The following is a 26,712-nucleotide window of genomic DNA, read 5'->3' on the forward strand; positions in this document are numbered from 1 at the left end:
AGGAAGGCGTAATTTGCTCACTGCGCAACCTCAGACAGGCAACTTTGTCCCTCTGAGCCTCAGTTCCTACCCAAGTGATGGGAAAGGGGCTCACAGGACCTGAGGGATGGTGCCAAGTTCCACATCTGAGACACTGTGGAGAGTTAGCTGTAAAGTCAGCCAGTTCAGGGGCAGCAGGGACCTAGAGCTAGGGATGCAAAGAGGAAGCAACAGGGAGGCAAAGAGATCTTGGGGAGGACATTGGAATTTCCCCAGGATGTGGAGTGGAGGTTGAGCCAGTCCTAGACCTCAAGGGGCAGGGAGATGCCAGCTAACCCTTAGGTACAAGAAATTAGGGTTATGTCATTGATTCTGTGTGTCTGTTTCCCCTCTGTCACATGGGAGGGGAAGAAGGCAATCAACAGTGTTGAGCACCTGCTGTGAGCCTCACAACATGCTAATCGCTTTATGCATAATACCTCATTTAGATCTCATGACACCTCTGGAAGGAAGGTATCGTCATTCCTATTTTACAGATGAAGAAACTGAAGCTCAGAGGGGATATGTAACTTGCCCAGGGTCACACAGCTAGTAAGTGCCCAGTCTGATGGCCTTATCTCTTCTCCCATGACCTTTCCCACCATTCCACCTTAGCTGCTCACTCCTTAGAAACACCCTGGGAATCTTTTTTTTAAATTATTAATTAATTTAATTTATTATTTTTGGCTGTGTGGGGTCTTCGTTGCTGCACATGGGCTTTCTCTAGTGGCGGCGAGCGGGGGCTACTCTTCGTTCCCGTGCTCAGGCTTCTCATTTCGGTGGCTTCTCTTGTTGCGGAGCATGGGCTCTAGAGCATGGGCTCTAGATCACAGGCTCAATAGTTGTGGCGCACGGGCTTAGTTGCTCCACAGCATGTGGGATCTTCCCAGACCAGGGCTCGAACCTGTGTCCCCTGCACTGGCAGGTGGATTCTTAACCACTGCGCCACCAGGGAGGCCCCATCCTGGGAATCTTATCCATAAATACCCCAGCTGCAGAATCACAAATTCATGCACCCTGCTCTCTGAAAACAACTTCCTAGCCTCTCAGTGCCTCTTTCAGTTCCTTGTACTGTGACTGTTCTTTGGCCTTGCCTGGAAGTCCAGCTATGGGCCTCTTTACTCTCCCAATACCCCACCCTCTCTTGTCTACACACCCCTCCTCATCCAGCTTTGAGTCCATGGCCTGCCATTTAGCAGCTCTCTTGCCAGTAACCTAAACTTCATTGCTTACCTGCCTTGCAAACCTCTGAATACAGTGGTTATTTCTCTTTGAGCCTTTGCCAGAGCAGTCAAGGACAGCAGAAGGAGGAGGGGTAATAATAACGATGGCGAATACTTATATGACATGCGTTATGTGCCAAGCACTAAGTGCTTCACATACTGGAACTCAATTACTCCTCCAGCACGATGGGCTGGGTACTATTATTATCATCCCCACTGACGGACAAAGAAAATGGAGAGAATAGAGGTTAAATCACTCAACCAAACTCAAAGCCTACAGCTAATTAAGTTGAGGAGCCATGATCAAACCCACGCAGTCAGTCTGTCCAGAGTCCGTGTCTTGATCAGTATACTATTTGCCCAGTGCACTGAGGCCACCCTTCCCTCCTTCCATCAGCCAGGAAGTACTGGGTTCCTGCCACCCCGGTCCAGCACTGCTCTTGGTGGGGACAGTCCAAAGGAAGTCCAGATCCTTCTTCACTGTACTTGGGGGCTGACAACTTGTAATAATAGTAGTAATAAAATAAGCTTAAGTTTTCAGCTTTTATTATGTGTGTCCTAAGTATTTTACATGTATTTATTTAACCCTCCCAACAACACTATGAGATGGAAACTACAACTTTCCCCCTTTTGCTGGAGCACATGAGAGGACATAGTAATGAGACTACATTTGTACAACAGAGTGTTGGAATCAGATGGGAAGCTTGGTAGCTGGATGCCAGAGCCCTGGCTCTTAACCGGGACCCTTTCCTACTTTTCTCCCGGCCACAAGACCTCCCAGGCCCAGCTCTTTCTGAGGACGGGGGAGGAGTCTTCTCTGCATTGCCAGCAGGCCTGGTTCCCAAACCCAGGCCAGACCCTGGCCTTGCAGCTCGCAGAGCCCTGCCGAGGTGGTCCTGGTTCCCTCCACTCTGAGGCTTCTGGGTGGTGAGCTGGGAGCTTAAGCAGGAGAGAGGATGGGAACCCCACTGGTAACTCCCCGGGGCCAGCCCTAGAGGCCTCTACTCTTAAAGGCCCAGGTCTGCCCCCAGTTCCCTATAAAGATAAAGCTTGAGCTCGTCCTCCCCAGGCCTTACCTGTCCCTTTGCGTGAAGTACCAGCTCAGACTCCCAGTTTGTACCCGGAGGACAGCAGGCAGGGCAGGGCAGGGCCTAGGCTGCAGTGGATGGGGCTTCAATGGCAGCTGGGGCTCAGAGCCCAGGGCTGCAGCAGAAAGCACCTAGCTTCCCCACTCCCCTCCTCACACCTATCAAGTCCCCTCCCCCTAACCCAGGCAGGACCCTACCCCTCCCCACTTCCAAGAGCTAGTGGCCACCCGCCCTGGTTTATCCATCCCACCCCTCTCTCCCATCCTCCCTCTTCCCATTCCCCTGGCAACCAAACCAGATTCATCAAGGAGAAGCACCTGGCAGCTGTTCAGGGAGAGACTAATAGCCCAGAAGGAAGGAGGGGCCTGGAGAGGAGAAGGCAAAGGCGGTAGGGATGTGAGCGTGAGGGCGTTGGCCCATCTCAGAGGACACACAAAGGCGGGGAGGCCCCTCTGCCCTGCAGTGCTGAGGGGAAGGCCAGCCAGGGAGCCGCCCTCCTCATCCCCTCAGCCAGAGGTGCAGCCCGGAGTCCCAGACCTGTTTCCCCAGACGCCCAGCTCTTGTCCTCAGGACCAATCCTACACGGACCTGTCCTTACTGGAGAGCCCCGGAGTCCCCAGCGGCGGCAGCCCCTTAGCTCCTGGCAAGCCCAACAGGCCTCAGCACCTCGACTCCTGCAGACCATCCAAGCTGCCTCTGTCCACTCCTGGGCAGCCTGTGCCTGCGTTCTGGAAGCCACTTGACGTGCAAAGGCCAGACATCAGCCTCCCTGCTAACTCTGGGGTGGGGGAGGGTATGAAGGGCCCTGTGGTTGGGTGTGTCTAATGTGTGTGCACATAGGTGCACGGTGCTATTACGCATATGCATCTGTGTGTGTGCACAGGCTCGTGGCTCTGTTCTGGGCCTTGTTCTCCTCTTTCAGTCCCTGAGCCGATGGGGATGGGCACTTTCTCTTTCCCCTTCTCTTCCCATCCAGCCCCACCTATCGCTGGGTACCTGCAGCTCCTCAGTACTGGAAACCGGTTCCTGCCAGTGTGTCTCTCAGCCTTGGCAGCAGCTGCTACCCTTCAGCCCCCTCCCCTTCCTACTTCAGGAATCGCCCCGGTTCCTGTAAGGCCGTGACTGAGCAGCGGTGGGCTGGGGGAAGGGAGAATCCGGTAAGCCAGACAGCACACGCTAGCTCACTCAGTTCAGCCTCTGGCATGGCACAGACCCTCCCAAGTGGGACCCAGAGCTGGGCCTAGTCACCCTCAGCCCCCTCTGATGTGCCCACCTTGTTGGGGCCTGGGGTAGATTTGGGATCTGTGTCTTTAAGGCTGAGACATCAGCAGGCAACCTCCTGGCCAAGTGTCCAGGGGAGGGGGAGGGGAAGAAGCAAGTCCATTAGCAGCAGAGCTGGCGCCAGGCAGCAACCCTTCACAGAGCCCTGGGGATTTCAGGGAGAGCAGCCCTTCCTCACCCACCTCAGCTGTCTCTGCACTCCTGTCCCCCAGATCTCCCTGGGTGTGGTGACAGAGGGGGCAGCTGACAGCATTTGAAAGCAGAGCCTAGCCTTCAGGGGCCATGTGGAGGCACAGCCTCTGGGGCCTAAGCCAGGCCAATTCTCCCTGCACCTGGGCTACATCCTCCCTGCCCATGTGCCAGAAGCCTGCCCTTTAACATCCAGTCCACCTAGCCCCCAGTTTTTACCAGCTCTTTCAGGCAGGGACCCCAGTTCCATTGAGGCCCTCCCACCCTAGGCTCCAGCTCCGGGTATTTGCTGGAAGGCACTGACCCCCCCAACACCCGAACCCCGCCTCCCGCCTCCCTGTGGCCTGTGGTAGCCATCCCTGTTTCCTTCCCCACCAGCAACTGGGGGAATCAAGTAGGCAGGGCGCCGGCAACCAGGGAGGGAGGGTGCGGCGCTCCTGCAGCTCCGCAGGGGTGGGGCGTCCCCCTCCCCACATAGCCCCACCGTCAGGCCAGTGGGAGGAGCAGCCCATGCCCCCCCTGAGCCCGCAGGGCTATAAAGCCGCCTCGCAGCGGTTTGCGGCTTCTTCCCAGCGCCCGGACAAGCCCTGCCAGCGGTGACTGCCCATCCTCGGCCGCCATGAGCCACCCGTCGGGCCTCCGGTCCGGCGTCAGTTCCACCTACTACCGCCGCACCTTCGGGCCACCGCCCTCGCTGTCCCCGGGGCCCCTCTCCTACTCTTCCAGCTCCCGCTTCTCGAGCAGCCGCCTGCTGGGCTCGGCGTCCCCTAGCTCCTCCGTGCGCCTGGGCAGCTTCCGCAGTCCCCGGGCAGCCGCGGGCGCCCTCCTGCGCCTGCCCTCGGAGCGCCTCGACTTCTCCATGGCCGAGGCCCTCAACCAGGAGTTCCTGGCCACGCGCAGCAACGAGAAGCAGGAGCTGCAGGAGCTCAACGACCGCTTCGCCAACTTCATCGAGAAGGTGCGCTTCCTGGAGCAGCAGAACGCGGCCTTGCGCGGGGAGCTGAACCAGGCCCGGGGCCAGGAGCCGGCGCGCGCAGACCAGCTGTGCCAGCAGGAGCTGCGCGAGCTGCGGAGGGAGCTAGAGCTGCTGGGCCGCGAGCGCGACCGGGTGCAGGTGGAGCGCGACGGGCTAGCGGAGGACCTGGCGGCGCTCAAGCAGAGGTCAGGGGACAGGGCCGGGGCTGGGCGGCGGCCGTCGAGGCGGCCGCCAGAGGGAGTGGCCCGCCTCGTCCACCTGGGCGTGTGCAGGCAGCATCCTCGCCAGCGGGCAACACCCCCAATCTCCGTCTACCACTTTGCTGAGTCTCTGGGGAGGGGAGGAAGGGGGAGTTACTATGTCTCCCCTGTGTATAAAGGGGCCACATCTCAGCTCCCAGCAGGTTAAAGGGAAATATGGGGCAAGTCCATCAGGCAGCCTGAAGGCCCCTCCTCAGAGTCCTGGGCAGTAGCAGCCTCTGACCCAGATCCTGGGGGTCGCGGTCTTACGGCTGGGCGGTGACCCCGGAGCTCAGCTTCTGCACACTCCTCCCACCAGGCTGGAGGAGGAGACTCGCAAGCGCGAGGATGCGGAGCACAGCCTCGTGCTTTTCCGTAAGGTGAGCTCGGTCTCCCCATTCCTACCCCCGGCCTGCGTATCCAGGGTGGCATCTGTGGGCAAAGGGAGGCGACCAGAAGCCTCCAGAGGCAGACAGGGAGGGCCAGGCTCTTCGTCGACCTAAGCAACCCCTCCCTGCTCTCGAAACCCCACTGCCACCCCGTGAAGGACGTGGACGACGCCACCCTGTCCCGCCTGGAGCTAGAGCGCAAGATTGAGTCTCTGATGGATGAGATTGAGTTCCTCAAGAAGCTGCACGAGGAGGTGGGTGGACCCGGGTGTCAGGAGGTTGGGGGTGGTCTCGTTGGAGCTGGAGTACAAGCTCTGGAAGAGACTGGCGAGTGGACCTGAGGAAGAGAAGGGAGATTCGTAGGGTAGACGCAGGCTCTCAACCTCCTCTACAGGTGGTTTGACTCACACCCCTGCGCCGCCTGGTGGCGAGAAGCGGAGCTGCACCCCCGTAACCTGGCCAGAGGCTTAGTACGGGCGTGGCGCGGGCCGTGCAGTACCAAGCGCGCTGCACTCCCTGGCGCCCCCTTCTGTTCATTCAAGTGTTTCTTCTCTTTTCTGTGCGCCAACCACGCGGCCCGCGTGGGGTCTGCGCGATGAACTCGGCCTCTCGCCCTGGGCGGCAGGAGCTGAGAGACCTGCAGATGAGCGTGGAGAGCCAGCAGGTGCAGCAGGTCGAGGTGGAGGCGACCGTGAAGCCCGAGCTGACGGCGGCGCTGAGGGACATCCGTGCCCAGTACGAGAGCATCGCGGCGAAGAACCTGCAGGAAGCAGAAGAGTGGTACAAGTCCAAGGTGCCAGGGCACGGGAGGGTTTGGGAGGACCTGGAAGGGTGGGGAGCTGGGGGGGAGGGCGCATCTGGTCCATTCACGTCCGGGTTGCCCTCCTGGCCGCAGTACGCGGACCTGTCCGACGCCGCCAACCGGAACCACGAGGCCCTGCGCCAGGCCAAGCAGGAGATGAACGAGTCGCGACGCCAGATCCAGAGCCTGACGTGCGAGGTGGACGGGCTTCGCGGCACGGTGAGTACCAGGCTGCGCGCCCCCGCCCAGGGGGTGGAGGATGAAGGCTGCTCCCCCCATTGACGCCCCCTCTTCACCCCCAACCCCCAGAACGAGGCGCTGCTCAGACAGCTGCGGGAGCTGGAGGAGCAGTTTGCCCTGGAAGCCGGCGGGTACCAGGCGGGCACCGCACGGCTCGAGGAGGAGCTGCGGCAGCTAAAGGAGGAGATGGCGCGACACCTGCGAGAGTACCAGGAGCTCCTCAACGTCAAGATGGCCCTGGACATCGAGATCGCCACCTACCGGAAGCTCCTTGAGGGCGAGGAGAGCCGGTGAGGGGCGGGTCGGATAGGGTGTGGTCAGGACTGGGGAGGGGGGAGGAGTGGGGGGGAGACCAGCGGCTCAGCGGAGTAGCTGACCGAGTGCTTCGCCCCCAGGATCTCCGTGCCAGTCCATTCCTTTGCATCCTTAAGTATAAAGACGACTGGTGAGTCTTTCACGTCTGACTTCCAACTGTCTGTCCCCTTGTCCATTTCTGCCCTGACTGGACTCTGACTCTGCTCAGGGACTGGTTCTCTCCGTGAACTTCTGAGTCTTGGTCTACACTCGCCTTCGCTCCTCAGGCTCTGCCCCTCCCCACCCCTCCCTCACCTCCCAGACGGAGTGAGGACTTAAAACAAGAGAAATCCCAAGCCTCCTCCCTTCCACCTCTCATCTTGCTTTTTCCAGTGCCTGAGGTGGAGCCTCCCCAGGAGAGCCACAGCCGGAAGATGGTTCTGATCAAGACCATTGAGACCCGGGATGGGGAGGTGAGATGGGTCCCTTGAGCACAGGACCCCATCATTTCTCATAGTATTTCTGAACCCCAGCGTGGCTGCAGGTAATCTTAGGGTGTTTATGGGTTAGTGATTCTTGGGGTGGGAGTGAGACAGGGAGATGGAGGTGGATGGTCAGGGAGGGGGGACACCGTGCCACAAAGGAGCTGGAAGGAGGGTGGTGCTGAATGGTTTGTGCCCCTCACATGCCTCGGCCCCCAGCAGGTGGTGACAGAGTCTCACAAGGAGCAGCGCAGTGAGCTGGACAAGTCTTCTACTCACAGCTACTGAACTTGTTGGTCCAGAGCTCCCTGGCCCTGCCCTAGGCCTCTAAGCCCCAATCCTAACACCAGTCCCGAGCTAGTCTCCTCCCCCTCTGCATGTGTCCACCAGATGGCTCCAGTCACCCCTTCCCTGGCCGTGGCCAAACCCTACCCAGCACCACAGCTGGGCCTCTCCATGCCCACAGAGACATGATCCATATGTTTCTCATTTCTTATCTTGGTAAGAGTCTATATGTTCCCCCATTTCTTGTCCTGGTAAGAGTCTATATGTTCCCCCATTTCTTGTCCTGGTAAGAGTCTATATGTTCCCCCATTTCTTGTCCTGGTAAGAGTCTATATGTTCCCCCATTTCTTGTCCTGGTAAGAGGCTGACCATCCCCAGGATGAGTCTACTCCTGCCACGACCCCAAGATCAGTGGGTGGGTCAGGGTCTGAGTTTCACTTTTAAATCAAATAAAACTGCTATCAAGGGAACCCTCTCCAGTGGTGATCATTTTGTAATGTATAAAAGTATGGAATGACTATGTTATACACCTGAAACTAATATAATATTGTAAGTGAATCATACTTCGATTTTTAAAAGATCATAGAATAGTAAATGGGGGGGGCGGGGGGGACCCTCCCTAGTGCACTTGTGTCTGTGTCATGGGAGCGTCAATGCAAAGGAGGCTCAGCGGTATTTTCCCCCTGCCTCAGGTCATTTCTCTTCTGACTCCCACTATCTCGGCATCTATGACTCCTGTCTACCCTTCTGGTTTTCCTCCTACCTCTCTGTCCGTTCCTTCTCAACTTCTGTGCCCCATCTGCAGCCCCAAATGTCCAAAGCAGAGCCCCTCACCTCGCTTTCCACCTTCTGCAGTCATGTTCTTCCTTCTGGATTCCCCGCCCTAAGATGAAGGCACCACTAGGACTTTCGTGGCCCAAATTAGAACTCACCTCATCTTATACTCCTTTCTTTTCTTCACCTACCCCCAATTCTGTTAATTCTACTTTATAACTCTTCCAAGGCTGTCTGGTTCTCCCCATCCCCACTGCCACCACCCTAGTCCAGGCCACCATCATCTCTTTTTTTAAAAAATTTTTATTTATTTTTGGCTGCATTGGGTCTTCATTGCTGCGTGCAGGCTTTCTCTAGTTGCGGCGAGCGGGGGCTACTCTTCGTTGCGGTGTGTGGGCTTCTCATTGTGGTGGCTTCTCTTGTTGTGGAGCACGGGCTCTAGGCACGTGGGCTTCAGTAGTTGTGGCACACGGGCTCAGTAGCTGTGGCTTGTGGGCTCTAGACTGCAGGCTCAGTAGTTGTGGTGCACAGGCTTAGTTGCTCCGCGGCATGTAGGATCTTCCCAGACCAGGGCTCGAACCCGTGTCCCCTGCATTGGCAGGCTGATTGTTAACCACTGCGCCACCAGGGAAGTCCCGCCACTGTCATCTCTTGCCTGGGTTACATTGTCTGCCTCGGTGGTCTTTTCCCCTGGCCTGGCCCTGCCACCCACCTAAACCTATTCAGCACACTTAGCCAGCAGATCAGATTCTGCTACCACCACCCCTCCCCTTGCTTGAAAATGTCTATTTCCATGCTGTCCTCCAACTCCATTCCATCCTACCCTTGCCTTGAAGTCAAAATTTACTTCTGAATTTAGAATGATCTTCTTCACTCAGTTATAGTGCTAGGTGCAGGGAGTAAGCCAGAGTCCCTGCTCTCAAGGAGCTCACAGTCTGGGTGGAGGACATAGATAAATAAGCATACAATTCCAACCTCGTGATGAGTGATGTGATTGGGATAAGGAGATGGTGTTGTGGGAACACAAAGAAGAGCACCTAACCCAGCCTTAGGGTAGAGATGGCTTCCCAAAGGAGGCACCATCACAGTGAGCGCTGGAGAATGAACAGCGGTTATTCAGGTGAAGCAGGGAGAGGAGGAGGACTTTCTAGGTAGCTACATCAGCCAGAAGACAAGAGGGAGCATGTCTGGAAAGTGAAAGTAGTTCTACGTTGCTGGAATGAAGGCTAGAAAGGAAGGAATTGCATTGAGGCTGGAAAGATGCAATGAGGGCCAGGTCACCGAGGGCCTTATATGACATATTAAGGCACTTAGAATTTATTCTAAGGAAAAGGGAAAGAACAGGGTTTAATGGGTGAAGTATTCAGATCTGCATCTTAGAAAGGTCACTCTGGCTGTGGAGTTCAGACACAGTTGGAAGGAGATGGAGGACAAGTTCAGAGACTGTGCAGTGAAACATGCAAGAGATGGTGGTGGGCAAAGAAGTGGATGGATTTGAGAACTATTCGGGGGGTAGAATCTGCAGTTCCTAAGTGGGGATTGTCAGTGTGAGGGCAAGGGAAATAGCAAAGATTACCCAAGGTTTTGAATTGAACAACCAGGCAGATGGTGGGACTTTTCACAGAAGCAGGGAAGATTGGTATAGGGGGACAAGGGGGCCCAAGACAACAAAGTCAGGTTTAGACTTATTGAGTGTGAGATGCTACAGAACAGCCAAGGGGAAGGGCTGGCAGGCATTTGGGTCCACGGGTCTGGAGTTCAGGTGTGATGGAATATTTTGAGATGCTGAATCTATCAGGATGCTTTCTGCTACAAGTAACATACAACCTCATTTTTTTTAAAGAAAGAAAGTAAACTACCTCATGTAACAAGGAGCCAGAGGTAGGTGGGCTTTGAAGTTGGTTGATTCATCAGCTCAATAATATCACGGACCCAGGCTCTGTCCATGGTTCTGCTCAGCCTTCCTCCTTGGAGGGAAGTTTCATCCTCGGGATGGTTCTCCTCATTGTCTGAAGGTGGGTGCCAGTAGCTACTGCGTGACACTTCTGTCTTCATATTCAGTGGAAGAAAGAGAAACCCCTCCTCCCAAGTATGAGATATAAATCCTTTCCTTCCGACCGTCTGGCAAGGATCCTTAGTGTGTCCTCCGCTCCTGAAGCAGTAACAGTCATCAGGGGAAAGCCACTCACTGACTTGGGCTAATTGTCTGGTATGGAATGGACATTGGGGTCAACCACAGTGTCCACTGCAAATATTACTCAAGCTTCCCGCCATTTTCACCCTCCACCCCTTGCCTTCTCTCCTTTTCATTCAATAGCATTTCTTATCTCAGAGGAGAAATATCACTGAAGAAAAGCAGACAAAAGCTTTGGAGTTTCAAATATTTAGATTTTCAAGTGAGCAAAATTTCCAGTTTGGAAACTTTCACATCAGAGTCTGTGGCCTATGATTTGTACTGGATAGAAGAAAGAGTTTGAGCTGGGTTTCTCAGGTGTCCCACCTGAGAAAAAAATGAAACCACTCAAGAACGGTGTATTAAGTGAGAAAAGAAAAGTGACTTGGGGAGACTCGTAGAGGAGCAGAAGAAGTGAATCTTGAGAATTAACTGGCAGAGAGGTAGGAGGCCTCAGGAAGCCAGGGCAAGAGAGGGCTTTCCAGAGGGAGTGGCCAGCTGCGTCAGAGGATGCTGGGAACCCAGGTTAAGTAACAGGTGGGAAATGTGGGATTTATCGGCAAGGAAGATGTTAGACCTCGGTGAGGGGCAGCTTCAGGGCAGGGTAGGGTCAGAGACAAAACATGGTCAACTGAAGAGCGAATGAGAGATGGGGAAGTGGAGAGCAGACTACTCTCATGAGATGTTTGATTGTTAAAAGAAAAGAAAGAGCCAGAGCCAAGAAAGATCTGTGTTGGAGAAGTGAAATTTTGAAGAAAGGAGAGGCTGCACCAATCGTTTTCAAGCTGCGGGTCATGAAACATTGTAATAAAAATTATTGGGTCAAGACAAACATTTTAAAATAAAAGGGATAGAAGACTTTAGGGCATGGTGAAACTTTTATTTTCAGTGTATATATGTGTGTTCTGGGTTTTCATGTAAAATACATTTTTTTTATCTTGGATTGCGGGGGGAAAAATTGAAAAAGACCAGACTTGAACGAATTTAAGTGCTGGGGAGAATTGAAAGAATCAATCTGTCACGCATGGATCCAGCCACCTATTGAAATTATACAACCTCAGACTTGGCTGTGATTGAAGAGTTTTAGGAAAACTCAAAATCCAATTCTAATAAAGGGATCTGATGCTAACCTCAAGAAGACAGGGCTGGGATTTGACTGTGATTAAGAAAGCCTATACCGTATTGACTTTATTGTATTCTGCTTGTTGGAAGAGGGGAAGTAGTTTTCATGTCATCTGTAAGAAGGTCACCTCAAAAGTGAGGACGTGACCACATCTACTTAGCAGTTCCTAGAGTGAACCAGTTGTGATGGGTATCCTGGACCCCAGGGAGGTGCCCACTGTTGTAGTGGAATAATTCCTCAGGGGCCACCTGCCGTGGGTGGAAAAGGGTGTTCAGTTATCTGAGTTGCGAAGAAGACAGACTAAATGAATAGCTCAAGCAAACGGGAGTTCATTGTGAAGTCACACGTGGAAATAAGGGGGACAAGAATTGCAGCTGCCTGGGGTGCAGTGGGAGTCATTTCACAGGAACCCAGAAACACCTGTGTGACACGGGCTCCGCAGCCCTGTCAGGCCTCACGGAGCATGACAGGTGACAGGAAGCCCCCTCCACTGCAGGAGCACAAGGCTCCCTGACCGGTGCTCTTACTGCTTCTACTGCTTCTGTCACAATAAGCAAATGACCTCACCCTCTGCCCTGGCTCTTGCTCACTCACAGTTTCTTCTTACTTGTGGCTTCAATTGTCCTACGGCTTCCATGACCAGATAGCAATTGCGCACTGACTTCTGGGGCTTTCTTTGGCTCTGCTCTCACTTCCTATCCCAGAAGATGCCCACTTTACCAGCCTTGCCAGGTTCATCCACACTCTCCACGTCCTCTACGAGACACATGGACAGATACCCAAAGGCTGATGGGCTTTAGTCCCCTGTGCACTTCCACTCCCATGGTTAATAAATGTTGTTCAGGGCTTCCCTGGTGGCCAGTGGTTGAGAGTCTGCCTGCCGATGCAGGGGACATGGGTTCGTGCCCCGGTCCGGGAAGATCCCACATGCCGCGGAGCAGCTGGGCCCGTGAGCCATGGCCGCTGAGCCTGCGCGTCCGGAGCCTGTGCTCCGCAACGGGAGAGGCCACAACAGTGAGAGGCCCGCGTACTGCAAAAAAATAAAAAAATAAAAAAGTAAAAATAAATAAATAAATAAATATTGTTCATGCATACCAAATGTTGGTTGTATTTGTTCCTAAACCTTTGACACTTATACTTGTCATAGAATCCCAGTGTTTAAGAAAATATTTTTTTAACTAATGAAAGAATGTGAAAAGTACAATTTTAAGAATCTGCATTTAAATCTTGGATCTTCTACTTACTAGATGCATGACCTTGGAAAAGATACTGCACCTCTCTTTGCCTCTGTTTCTTCATCTGTAAAATGGAGACAACAATAGTAGCTACTTCCTAGGCTTGTGAAGATTAAATGAGATGATTCATGCAGAGTTGAGTAGACTTGGCACTCTTGTAGGCAGGAGAATGAGGTGACATGGTTCAGAATATGGCCTCCTGAACTGCTTCCCTCAGCAGGGTCATGTGGGACCCGTCATAAATTGTAAACCAGGGATCACAGTTCTAGTTATCCTTCAACAGTATAAATGTCAAAGGTGTTTTCTGTTTCAAGGGGACAGCTTGAGCATGTGTTGCAGACTTTCCTCATAATGTATTAATGTCTTATTGCTGTTGTAACAAATTACTACAAACTCAGTGACTTAAAATAACAAATTTATTATCTTACGGTGCTGGGGGTCAGAAGTCTAAAATGGAACGACGGCTCTGTGTTCCTGCTGGAAGCTCTAGAGGAGCCTTTTCCAGCTTCTAAAGACTGACTGCCCGAGTTCCTTGTCCTGTGGCCCTCTTCCATCTTCAAAGCCAGCAGTCACATCACTCTGATCTCCACTTCAGTACTTCTCTGACTGGTCCTCCTGCTTCCCTCTTATAACAGTCCTTTGTATTACATTGATGAACCCAGATAATCTAGGATAATCTTGCCATCTCATAATCTTTAATTTACCCACATCATCAAAGTCCTTTTTGCCATGTAATAAAACATTCACAGGTTCTGGGCATTGAGATGTGGACACCTCTTGGGGAGGGCATTATTATGTTTACCATAGTCTGCCCTCTGGCCTCCACAGATTCATGTTGGTCTCACATACAAAATAGATGTACCCCAAAAGTCTCAGTTACAGGAGCAACTGAAGTGCAAAAATCTCATCTAGGTCTCATTGGCTCAAAAGTCCCAAATTTCTTCATTTAATCATCTAAATTAGTTATGGGTAAGGCTCTGGGTATAACTGATCCTGGGTGGAAATTACTCTCCATCTGTGGACTTGTGAAACTAGAAAACAAGTTATTTGTTCCTAAAATACAATGGTGAGACAGGAATAGGATAACAGTTATAGACTTTCCCACTCAAAAAGGAAGAAAATGGAAAGAAAAAAGAAGTTTCTGAAGCAATGTCATAGAGAGTGAAGTAAGTCAGAAAGAGAAAAACAAATGTATATTAACACATATATGTAGAATCTAGAAAAATGGTACAGATGAACCGGTTTGCAAGGCAGAAATAGAGACACAGATGTAGAGAACAAACGTATGGACACCAAGGGGGGAAAGCGGGGGTGGGTGGGGGTGGGGGTGGGATGAATTGGGAGATTGGGATTGACATGTATACACTAACATGTATAAAATAGATAATTAATAAGAACCTGCTGTATAAACAAATAAAATAAAATTCAAAATGAAAAATCCAGCTGGGGAAACAATGTTAGGTTTCAAGGCCTGGGAATAATCCTGTCTGGTTCCTGGCTCCACCTTCTAGCCTCACTGTCCTGCCCTTGGAGTCATCTTTCCTTTTCCATGTGTTTTCATCAGTTTGTTTCCTGGTTGTATAATTCTGGGAGTCTGACAGCTTTCTTTAATTTTGCCCTCTCTCTGTCCCTTTCACTACAAGCTGGCAGTGTCTCTGCTTGTAGGACATCCTTAAGAACTGTGTGTCTTTCCTGTGTATGTCTCTAGGATTTACTCCATTAGACAGAGGAACTTTTATAAATCTTTTTGCATAATCCCATTTCTATGCTTGGTTTCTGCTCAGATGGCTAAGGAGGTCCATGAGTCACAGGGCTAATCTCTCCAAATAGCCCTTTGTGTGACTGAATACTCTGACCTTTGATCCTTCCTAGGCACTAACAAAAGATTGCCCAGGTACATCCTTGGATTTCTCTTCAGAGCACACTTTCCTGACAGTGAATGACCTAATTTTAGCATCTTTTGCAATATGGCTAGGGTGAGAATTCCCAAACACCATGTTCTGATTCCTTTTTTTTTTTTAACATTTCTTCCCTCAATTTATCTCTTTCCTTTCAGATTTTACTGTAAGCAACAAGAAACCAGACGTCACCTTCAAAACTTGGCAGCAAGGGCTTCCCTGGTGGCGCAGTGGTTGAGAGTCCGCCTGCTGATGCAGGGGACATGGGTTCGTGCCCCGGTCGGGGAAGATCCCACATGCCGTGGAGCGGCTGGGCCCATGGGCCATGGCCGCTGAGCCTGCGTGTCCGGAGCCTGTGCTCCACAACGGGAGAGGCCACAGCAGTGAGAGGCCTGTATACCGCAAAACAAACAAACAAACAAACAAAAAACTTGGCAGCAAAGATAAATACCCAAGTTCATTGTTACAAATTCTGCTTTTCACATAAATGTAAGACTCAATTCTGCTAAGCTTTCTCCTACTAAATAAAAAATATCCCCTCTCCTCTATCTTCCACAACATGTTCCTCATTTTCTTCTGAGCCCTCAACACTAGCAGCACCTTTAACATTCATATTTCTACCAACAGTCTCTTTGTGATGATTTACATATTCTTGAAGGTAGTATAGGTATTCTGTACCATGCTCCTCGCTTCCTTCTGAGCTAAGAGAGTTAACATGCATATTTCTACTAACAGTCTGTTCAAGACAAGCTAGGTTCCCCCCACCCCACCTTTTCTCCCCCACCGCACCACGTGGCATCCCAGTTCCCTAACCAGGGATTGAACCCACACCCTGAGCAATGAAAGCACAGACTCCCAATGACTGGACCATCAGGGAACTCCCCCCATTTTTAATAAATAGTTTATTTATCCAACAGTTTCAACCCTGATATTGAAGCCTGTTGCAGAGTTTCTATCATGCTCCTCAAAGTTTTTCCAGACTCTATCCATAACCAAATTCTAAAGCCGCTTCTACATTTTAAGGTATTTGTTACAATAACACCCATTTTCAGACATGAAAATCTGCACCAGTCAGGGTTCAACCAGAGAAACAGAACCGTAGGAGATATATATTAAGAGACTTATTGCAAAGAATTAGATTCTACAGTTGAAGGGGCTTGCTAGGCAAGTTCAGAATTCACAGGGCGGCTTCCTGTCCTGGCAGCTGATCTCCCTGCAAAGGTGAGTTATTCAGGAGAGAGCACCCAAGACAGAACAACAGTCTTTTTATGACCTAGCCTTGGAAGTGGAATTCCATCACTTCTGTCATACTCTACATCCAAGCCACCGTAAAGGGGAGGGGTTTACACAAGGGCATGTCCACCAGGTAGCAGGGATAATTGTTGCCTATCTTAGAGGCTTTCTGCCACAGGCACTGATTGGTTGGAAAGGTAAACTACAGTGCAGAACTCTTGACAGAAGGGTTCTTCTGTGGAGATGAGGAGTAGCACAAAGGATGTTCCGTGCCCAAAAGGGTGAATGCTAGAAGCAGCAGACCAGGAGCAATAAACAAGATGATTAAATCAAAGTAGCAAGAATCCATTGGCTTGACCCCTCAGCAGTGATGGAAGCCATTGTCCTGCTCCTTCCCTGTTTTCACTGAAAATGGGCTAACAGTGAAGTTAACATGTGAAGCAGCACCCTCCTCACCCCATGTGGGCTCTTTAAGAGAAATGGAAGACAGTCTAACCAGTAATAACAGTTACAAAGGTGAGCACACAATTAAAAATCACTAAATATTTCTAGAAAGCCAAGTCTGTGAAAGAAGATAAACCTGACTTTAAAAGTAAAAAGAGGGATTTCCCTGGTGATCCAGTGGTTAGGACTCCACGCTTCCACTGCAGGGGGTGCAGGTTCGATCCCTGGTTGGGGAACTAAGATCCCACATGCCACGTGGCATGGCCAAGAGAATTAAAAAAAAAAGAAGAAGAAGAAGAAGAAGAAGGCAGGACAGGTAGGAGGAAAAGCATTTTTTAAAAAAAGAAAGTCTTTTCCAGAAATGGATGGAAAAGCTGATCCTCAAATTTGTATGGAATTACAAGGGCCTTGAATAGCCAAAACAATCTTGAAAAAAGAAAAACAAAGTTGGAGGACTCACACTTCTAGATTTCAAAACTTACTACAACGAAAGTAATCAAAATAGTGTGATACTGGCATAGGATAGACATATACACCAATGGAATAGAACTGAGAGTCCACAAATAAACCCATACATCTATGGTAAATTAATTTTTGACAAAAGTGCCAAATCCATTCAAAATACTATGACTGGGTGGCTTAAACAACAGAAATGAATTTTCTCACAGTTCCAGAGGTGAGAAGTCCAAGATCAAGGTGTCAGCATGGTCAGCTTCTGGTTGACTCAGGGCTCTTTTTCTGGCTTGTAGACAGCTACCTTCTCACTGTGGCTTCACATCAGATGGGAGTAAAGAAAGAGCAAGTTTTCTGATGTGTTTTCTTATAAGCACACTAACCCCATCGTGAGAGCCCCACCCTTATACCCTCATGTAAAACTAATTAATCTCCCAAAGGCTCCATCTCCAAATACCATCGCATGGGGTGTTAGGTATTCAACGTATGAATTTTGGAGGACACAATTCATTCCATAGCACTCCCTTTCCCCACAATACAACCTCCACCACAATCGACATCCTGCACCACAGTGTAGTATTGGATTTTTCAAGTGAAAGATAAATAAATGTATATCTCATTTAAGCCACTGTTACATGGAGTTTCTCCTAGTGGATCCAGCCAGTGTGGCTGGATCACAGTGAGAAAACAGAGGTGTGAGATGTGGTTGGAGAGGAGGAAGAGCAGGAGACAATACAGGACCTTGTAAACCATGATACTCTGAAAAAACTGGTTGATTCTGACTGCAACTGCAAAGGTCTCTTTATTTATTTTTTTTTTTCAAAGGTCTCTTTAGAATAAACCGTGTTACAGTGTTTCCTTTTCTGCAGAAGAAATGGACTGATAAGGTATCACTCCTGTTACTGGATTAAGGTCTGTCTAGTCCTGGAGATAATTTATACATTTTATAACATACAACAAAATTCTTTTATCTCTTGCCCAGACTAGTATACTTGCTACTTTTAAAGGTTTCTGTTAGAAAATAGAAAATGGGGGCTTCCCTGGTGGCGCAGTGGTTGGGAGTCCGCCTGCCGATGCAGGGGACACGGGTTCGTGCCCCGGTCTGGGAGGATCCCACATGCCGCGGAGCGGCTTGGCCCGTGAGCCATGGCCATTGAGCCTGCGTGTCTGGAGCCTGTGCTCCGCAACGGGAGAGGCCACAACAGTGAGAGGCCCACATACCGCAAAAAAAAAAAAAAAAAAAAAAAGAAAATAGAAAATGCTTGCTTCTTGTTTCCCCTTTCTTTTCGGTTATGTTTTATTACAGGATATTGAATATAGTTCCCTGTGCTATACAGTAAGACCTTGTTGGTTAGCTATTTTATTTATTTATTTATTTTTTTTGCGGTATGTGGGCCTCTCACTGTTGTGGCCTCTCCCGTTGCAGAGCACAGGCTCCGGACACGCAGGCTCAGCGGCCATGGCTCATGGGCCCAGCCGCTCCGCGGCACGTGGGACCTTCCCAGACCGGGGCATGAAACCGTGTCCCCTTCATCAGCAGGCGGACTCTCAACCACTGTGCCACCAGGGAAGCCCAGCTATTTTATACATAGTAGTGTGTATCTGTTAATCCCAAACTCCTAATTTATCCCTCCCCCACCCTCCTTTCCCCTTTGTTAACCATAAGGTTGTTTTCTATGTCTGTGAGTCTGTTTCTGTTCTGTAAATAAGTTCACTTGTATCATATTTTAGATTACACACATAAATGGTATCATATCTTACTCTAACTTATTCACTTAGCACGATAATCTCTAGGTCCATCCATGTTGCTGCAAATGGCATTATTTCATTCTTTGTCATGGCCAAATAGTATTCCATTGTATATATATACCACATCTTCTTTAACCAGTCATCTGTTGATGGACATTTAGGTTGCTTCCATGTCTTGCTTTTGTAAATAGTGCTGCTATGAACATAGTCTTGCATGTGTCTTTTCAAATTAGAGTTTTCTCCGGATATACACCCAGGAGTAGGATAGCTAGATCATTTGGCAACTCTATTTTTAGTTTTTTAAGGAACTTCCATACTGTTTTCCATAGTGGCTGCACCAATTTACATTCCCACCAACAGTGTTTAGGAGGGTTCCATTTTCTCCACACCCTCTCCAGCATTTGTTATTTGTAGACATTTTAATGATGGCCATTCTGACTGGTGTGAGGTGGTGCCTCATTGTAGTTTTGATTTAGAAAATGCTTGCTTCTTAAACGAGGAAGGGAAAGTTGCAAATGGTTGTCATCATTGTCAGTCATTTCTGTGCTAGTAAAGATTATAAAAGGGGAATACTAACACCCTTCTTCTAGGAAACGGTTACCAGGCCACGTCCATAGGACTTGACCATAAATGAATGTCTCTTTGTTACCTCTTTTAAGACAAAGGAGTCTCAAATATTTGAAATGAAAGACTAAACCTCACCACCAGAGGGCTAAGAAACCACTGTAGGTTATGTCTGATAATTATTTAACACTTGGGTATATTAATTTTTTTTTTTTTTTTTTTTTTTTTTTTTTTTTTTTTTTTTGTGGTACGCGGGCCTCCCACTGTTGCGGCCTCTCCCGCTGCGGAGCACAGGCTCCGGATGCACAGGCTCAGCAGCCATGGCTCACGGGCCCAGCCGCTCCGCGGCATATGGGATCCTCCCAGACCGGGGCACGAACCCGTATCCCCTGCATCGGCAGGCGGACTCTCAACCACTGCGCCACCAGGGAGGCCCGGGTATATTAATTTTTAAAAAAGCAACTATAGAAAAATCCTTTTTTGGCTGATCTCTGTCTCTTTTTATTGCAAAATTTTAAATCTCAATTCATTACTTGGAGTCTGGCAAAGAGAAGAGAGACTACCTTATTTTGGCAAGTTCCTAAGATATTTGGTAAGTACAATAGAAAGCCTTTGATGTATTTTAAAGCAGGTAAATGCCATAGTTTATAAATGCCAGTCTTGAACTCATGGTTTTCAATACATTTAGATATAGAAATACAGAAGTAAATGTGCTGAATTTGTGCATGTACGCGTGTGGGTGTGTGTGTAGATTACATGCCCCAGCTCTGTCTACTGAGAGGGCCTGAGGGGCAGAAATATCCTAATAGCAATGAGCACAGCTAGTGTCCAGCTCGTGGTTTCTAAAAAACATTCTCCTCTTAAAGGAACGAGAGCTCCTTGGAGAAATGGCTGATTCCAGAGCTGATGCAGGGAAAGTATAAATTGAGCCTGAAACATGTTTTTGTGCCAGAAAGAAAAAAAAATGCTAAAAAATGATGAATGCTAAAGGATACAGACATGCTGAAAGGATACAGTGGAAAACCAAATCAGAGACGACTTGTATAACAGAATAAATAATATTAGTAATGGGATAACAATTCACTGAATATATCAATAATAGGTATTTATGAATCCATGGTGATATAATTAAGTAAATAAAGTGAAAGTTTGTTGAGGAATGGAATATTTACATAATTTTAAAGTACTCTGCCCCAAATATTAATTACAAAGGGGAAAGAGTAATTTACAGTGAAGAAACCTGGCAGATACCACTTTAATCAAGTAATCAAAGTTACAGGAAAAATGGAAACGGGCACCACCTGATAGAACGCAGTAGAAAGAAAACAGCATCATTTCTGTGACAGTCCTGCCAGAGATGCATACCCTATGAGGAAACATCAGGACAAACCCAATCTGAAGGACATTCTGCAAATAACTGGCATGTAATCCTCAAAAGTGTCAAGGTCACGAAAGTCAAGAATGAAGAACCGTTCCACATTGAAGGAGACTAAAGAGACATGACAGTTAAATGCAACACGTGACTCTTTACCGGATCCTTTTGCTATAAAGGATATCACTTAGAAAACTGGCAGAACTTGAATGGGGTCTGCGGGTTAGATGGCAGGAGTGTATTGGTGTCCTTTTCCTGATTTTTAAAAAATATGTATTTAGGCGGTGCCAGGTCTTAGTTGCAGCACACGGGATCTTTAGTTGCAGCATGTGGACTTCTTAGTTGTGGCATCTGAACTCTTAGTTGTAGCATGCAGGATCTAGTTCCACAACCAGGGATCAAACCCGGGCCCCCTGCATTGGGAATGCAGAGTCTTACCCACTGGACCGCCAGGGACGTCCCTCTTTTCCTGATTTTGATGGTTGTGTTGTGGTCATGTAAGAGAATGTCCTTGTTAGCAAGAAATATGCACTAAAGTACTGGGGGAAGATAAGGCAACATATTGGCAATTTACTCTCAAATGCCTGAGAGAAAAGGGTTTGTGTACTACTCACACAACTTTTCTGTAAGTTTGAGATTGTTTCACAAAAAAAGGTGAGAAAAAACAGACTGGTCTTTGGAGAAACTGTAGATGGTTTCCCACAAGTCAAGGTTGCCCCTGGCACTGTGACTGTTTAGTATAACGTTGGAAGTTCTGTACAACGATGCAAGAAAACAACCAACAAAATCAAACAAAACAATGAAAAACTCAACAAGGTTTAAGACTGAAAGGGAATTTATAAAAATGTTTTGATTTGCAGAAGACATTAATTATGTCTATAGAAAACCCAACAGAATCAATAGACAAACTAGGAAAACCAAGAGTTCATTAAGGTTGCCAGATAGAAAATCAATTATATTTCACTACAGATCTAAAGGATATATTTGCAATGTTTAAAGCAGACGTGGAATTAATATGCAGAGTATACAGTGGAATCTTATAAGTCAACAGGAAAACCAATAGGAAAAAATGCACAAAGTATACGAGTAGGCATTTCACAGAAGGAGAGTTCTATGGGCTAATTAAGAATATGAAGTAACATTCAAACTCACTAGTAATCAGAGAAATGCAATTTAAAATAACCAAGAGTCCACTTGATACCCACTGAATTGTAAACATTAGAAAGTTGTATAATATCAAGTGTCAGAGAGGATAGAGGTAATAACTTTCAAGTAACATTGTTAAGAGTGCAAACAGCTTCAGACTTTCTGAAAAATAATCTGGAGGTACTTAGTGAAATTAAGTTTGCATAAACTTCATGATCCAGAAATTCCATTCCTGGATATATGTCCCAGAGAAATTCTTTTTTTTTTTTTTTTTTTTTTTTTTTTTGTGGTATGCGGGCCTCTCACTGTTGTGGCCTCTCCCGTTGCGGAGCACAGGCTCCGGATGCGCAGGCTCAGCAGCCATGGCTCACGGGCCCAGCCGCTCCGCGGCATATGGGATCCTCCCAGACCGGGGCACGAACCCGTATCCCCTGCATCGGCAGGCGGACTCTCAACCACTGCGCCACCAGGGAGGCCCCCAGAGAAATTCTTGAACACGTTTACAGGGGGCAACGTAAGACAATTTTCTAGCATTGTTTGTAGAAGTAGGGAATGAATAAGCAAAGTATGATGGATGCCTACCATGGAATCCTATGCAGTTGTTAAAAGCAATGAACTAGATTATATATAGCAATAAGGATGGATTTTAGAAACAGAGTTGACAAAAAAAAAGTAAAAATAAAATCATATGGAGGAGGGGGCTTCCCTGGTGGCGCAGTGGTTAAGAATCCGCCTGCCAATGCAGGGGACATGGGTTCGAGCCCTGGCCCAGGAAGACCCCACATGCCACTGAGCAACTAAGCCCGTGCGCCACAACTACTGAGCCCACGTGCCACAACTACTGAAGCCTGCGCGCCTAGAGCCTGTGCTCCGCAACGAGAGAAGCCACGACAATGAGAAGCCCACGCACCATGACGAAGTGTAGCCCCCGCTTGCTGCAACTAGAGAAAGCCCGCGCACAGCAGTGAAGACCCAACACAGCCATAAATAAATAAAAAACAAACAAACAAACAAATCATATGGAGGGAATTCCCTGGTGCTCCAGTGGTTAGAATTCGGCGCTTCTACTGCCGGCCCTGGTTCAATCTCTGGTCAGGGAACTAAAATCCCACAAGCCATTCAGCACAGCAAAAAAAAATCATATGGCAATGCCATTTATGCAAATTAAAAACTTATACACTAAACAACCTGTAGTAGGTTGAATAATGGACCCCCAAAGATGTCTACATCTTTTTTTTTTTGCGGTACGTGGGCCTCTCACTGTTGTGGCCTCTCCCTCTGCGGAGCACAGGCTCCGGATACGCAGGCCCAGCGGCCATGGCTCACAGGCCCAGCCACTACGTGACATGTGGGATCTTCCCGGACCGGGGCACGAACCCGTGTCCCCTGCATCGGCAGGCGGACTCTCAACCACTGCGCCACCAGGGAAGCCCAATGTCCACATCTTAAGCCCCTGAATCTCTGAATGTTATGTTATACGGCAAAAGAGATTTGCAGATGTGGTTAAGGACTTTGAGATGGGGAGATTATCCGGGATTATCCAGGATTATACGGGTAGGCCCAATGTAATCACAAGGTCTTCATAAGAGGGAGGCAGGAGATCACAGCGTGTAGTATGTGATAACAGAAGAAGTTATATTACCAAGGCTAAGCTCGTACTGCTCGCCACACAGTAGGCCAATAATTGAGAGACGAGTTGTTGGGCAAGGAATAACAGCTTTATTCAAAAAGCCGGCAAGCCGAGAAGATGGCGGGTTTGTGCCCCCAAAGAACCATCTCGCCTGAGTTAGAATTCAGGCTCCTTTTATTCTAAAAGGGGAGGGAGTAAAGTCAAATGCTTCCTGGTTCCCATCTGCCTCATGAGGGGATCTGTTCATTTCTTCCTCCCTGCAGTCATTCACAGGTGGACCTGGTCAAACTGTTTCCTGTGAGCTAAACAAAGGTATTTTAGCTTAATGCTCATTACCTGGGGAGCAGGATTCCCAGAGATGGGCCATTATGTATAATTTAAGCTTATAGGCAACACCCCTTTAGTGATTAACTTGTAATAGAATACAAAAGGTTCTTCCCTATTACAGTTAGAGTGATGGAAGTAGGGGTCACAAGCTAAGGAATGCTGGCAGCCTCTCGAAGCTGAAAAAGGCAAGCAAACAGATTCTCCTCTGAAGTCTCAGAAGGAATGGAACCAGACCAAATTTTAGAATTCAGACCCCCAGACCTGTAAGAGAATAAATTTGTATTGTTTTAAGCCACTAAATTCGTGGCAATTTGTTACAGTAGCAATAGGAAACAAATATACAGCCCTACATATTTTATAAGCACACATGCATAGTTAAGAATTTATATCAATCACATTAGAGTGGTGTCTGTGGGGGAGAGCAGACAGGGAGTAAAGGGGGATTGATAGAATAAAACAAGAGAGGTGGCTTGCATCTCCCCATATTCGAGGTCCAGCAAAGACAAACAGAAGCAGGTTGCTCTGACTGCTGTATAGAAAACAGGTTGGACGCTATGACAGGCATAGCAGATATTCTGAACATTGGCTCTTTGAAAGACTTTTATGATATAAAATCAGTCTCCTTGTACCTCGATTCTGTGAAGGTGGTGCCCTGAGGAGCAGGCATAAATATTTTGTTCCCAAAAGGCATATCGCTCATGGTAAATCACTCAATTTCTCTTACGAATTCGATTAGTGTGACTCCAAGATCTACTCTGCGTAGCCTGACAAACTCAAGTTTCCAGGTCTGTGAACTTGGACCTGGACTGTGCTGACTACCTTAAAATCATGTAAAGTCACTGTGCAGCCAACCTCCATCCTGGTGCCTCCCCATCCTTCAAACTTCAGCCTTATTCCTCCATGTATCCCAAATGTGTGATAAAGGGCCTTACACACAGTAGGTGCACAATATCTGTCAGTAGCCATCCCTGCTAATCTAGTAGTCAGGATCTAGCACATTCACAGTACCTGTTAGTGGAATGAGGGGACTGTCCCCTTCCTTCCAGTCAGACCATCTTTCTAGTTTTATTTCCTACTATCCTACGTTCCATCTATCCCTAAGGACTTACCCTTCTCTGAACACTCCAAGTTTCCTTGCCTTTGCAAGTGCTGTTCCGAGTGACTAGAAGAGCCTTCTCTCTTTTAAACAGGAAGTTCAAATATTACTTCTTTTTGGAGGTCTTCCCTATCTCTCCAGGTATTCATTTGATCAACTATTCATTCATCCATTGACTCATTCAACAAATAGTGAACACCCTTACAGGGAGGCACAATGCAAGGCATTGAAAATATAATGTAAGGCAAAAATAAAAGGTCACCACCTTCATGGAGGTCTAGCAGGAGAGATCAGGTTTAATAAACATGATATATTAGGTTCACATTGGTGAATATACAATTACCAACTGAGATACATGCTCTGAGGAAACACTGTTCTTTGAGAGCACACAACTAAGGAAACTTTTTTAGATTAGGGTGGGTTGTGAGTAGAGGGGTTCAAGGAAGGCCTCTACAAGAAAGTAACAGCGAACATCCATTTGGAGGCATGAATAGGCAAAGTGGAAGGTATTCCAGACAGAGAGACTAGAAGGAACATGACAAATTTCAGGGATTGGAAATGGCAATGGAGTTGGAAAGCAGAGCACAAGGGGGAAAGTGGTACAAGATGGGGAGTATGAGTGGGGAGAGGTCAAGGCACAGTGGTAACATGACCAGATTTGCATTTTGGAAAGATTACTCTAGCTGCTATATGGTGAATGGATGATTGTGGAGAGCAAGAGAGAATGGAGGGTGGGAGGCTTTTGCCATCCTCTAGGTGAGATTAGGGTGGAGATAATGAAGAGGAAGAAGGTAAATGAAATCTAAAGGTAATGAAAAGGTGTGAAGGAGAAATTGGAAGGGGAGCGCTTGTATAATAGCAAGCACGAGTCAGGGAGAGAATCTACCAGAGTCCTGTACACTTGAAACCATCGCCCATTTCCCATTAGAGGTTAACCCCTTCCATTCTAACCAGAGTGTTCTAGGTTCCCTCATTTTCACACCCCTGCCTGCCAACAACAGGCCACACCTCTCCCCAGTCCTCCAGGCCTGTTGTGTTGAGTTCCAATGACACTGTTTTGAGCCTTGTTTTCTTATCTGTGAAATGGAGACCACACCTCACCATTCGTAAAGGTGGAGAGAAAAAACGATTGTTTCTTTTTATTTTTGTTATTGTTAGCCTCAGTTCAATTTTTTCCAGCCCTCTCCGCCCGTTTGGAGGCAGTTCCTCGGCCTAGGCACAACGTACAGACGTTTCCTACACAGCTTGACGCCGAACTCTGATCAGAGTCGGCTGAGTGGCTCGAGACAGACTCCAACACCGTCAGTTAGCCTCATTCAGAACGCCAGCTCTTCCCACAATGCCGCGAGACTGGTCCTTCCCGCACCAGTCCCGAGACCTCGCGAGAGTACCCGGCGCCCGTTGTCTCCCAGACTCCGAGCCCACGCCTTCGCCGGCCTCAGAAAGGTTTCCTCCTTCTTCCTCCACCCCGCGCTCCGCTCTCGGATTGGCTGGTTGAGTCGGGTCAGTTTTTTTCCTGGCCAGAAAGCGGCTCGACAACTAGTCCTTCTTTTGGCCCCGCCTCCGGAGCCTGCGGATTGGACAGCTGAATCCTGTGACATACTCCTCCGCAGGAGCGCAGACAAGCCAATCAGGAGCTTGGCGTATTTTACAAACTGGGGAAGTATCTGCAGCAGAAGCCGAGAGAGTCCGGGGAAAAAGCGAAGAAAGTGGGGGCGACGCTGAGGGGTTCCGGGGGAGGTGCGGCACCGGGATCTTGGAGGGAATGAGGGCTGCGGGGGCTCGTAGGGAGGAGAAGCAGTTCGGGGTCCTGGGGCTAAAGAATAGGCTCAGAGTGTTAGGAGGAGACACCCAGAAAAGAGGCCTTGCAGGCGCGGGGTCCTCTGGGCGCATGGATTTGGGTGGAGGTGGGAGCATCAGTGATGTCAGAACCGAAGCCCCGAACCGGCTGACCTTTGATCCCTGATCCTGCCTTCTTCTCCGTCTCAG

The 26,712-nt window shown here is 48.8% G+C and overlaps 1 protein-coding gene across 4 annotated transcripts; it reads left to right on the forward strand.

Moving 5' to 3' along the window:
• Positions 1–4,409: 4,409 nt before the first annotated feature.
• Positions 4,410–7,509, forward strand: PRPH (peripherin; the record flags this gene model as incomplete). Of its 4 annotated transcripts, none has more annotated exons than XM_079715054.1 (9): positions 4,410–4,960; positions 5,334–5,394; positions 5,562–5,657; positions 6,029–6,196; positions 6,299–6,424; positions 6,515–6,735; positions 6,841–6,890; positions 7,133–7,212; positions 7,441–7,509. In XM_079715054.1, 9 exons carry the CDS (start codon positions 4,419–4,421, stop codon positions 7,507–7,509), a joined length of 1,413 nt encoding a protein of 470 aa, XP_079571180.1. The 4 variants fall into 4 exon arrangements, with proteins under 4 accessions (XP_079571180.1, XP_079571178.1, XP_079571179.1 ...); XM_079715051.1 differs by having other exon boundaries at positions 4,419–4,960; positions 7,444–7,509; XM_079715052.1 differs by having other exon boundaries at positions 6,029–6,424.
• Positions 7,510–26,712: the final 19,203 nt, after the last annotated feature.

The sequence above is a fragment of the Hyperoodon ampullatus genome, assembly GCF_949752795.1.
Source record: "Hyperoodon ampullatus genome assembly, chromosome: 11".
NCBI classification, from domain to species: domain Eukaryota; kingdom Metazoa; phylum Chordata; class Mammalia; order Artiodactyla; family Ziphiidae; genus Hyperoodon; species Hyperoodon ampullatus.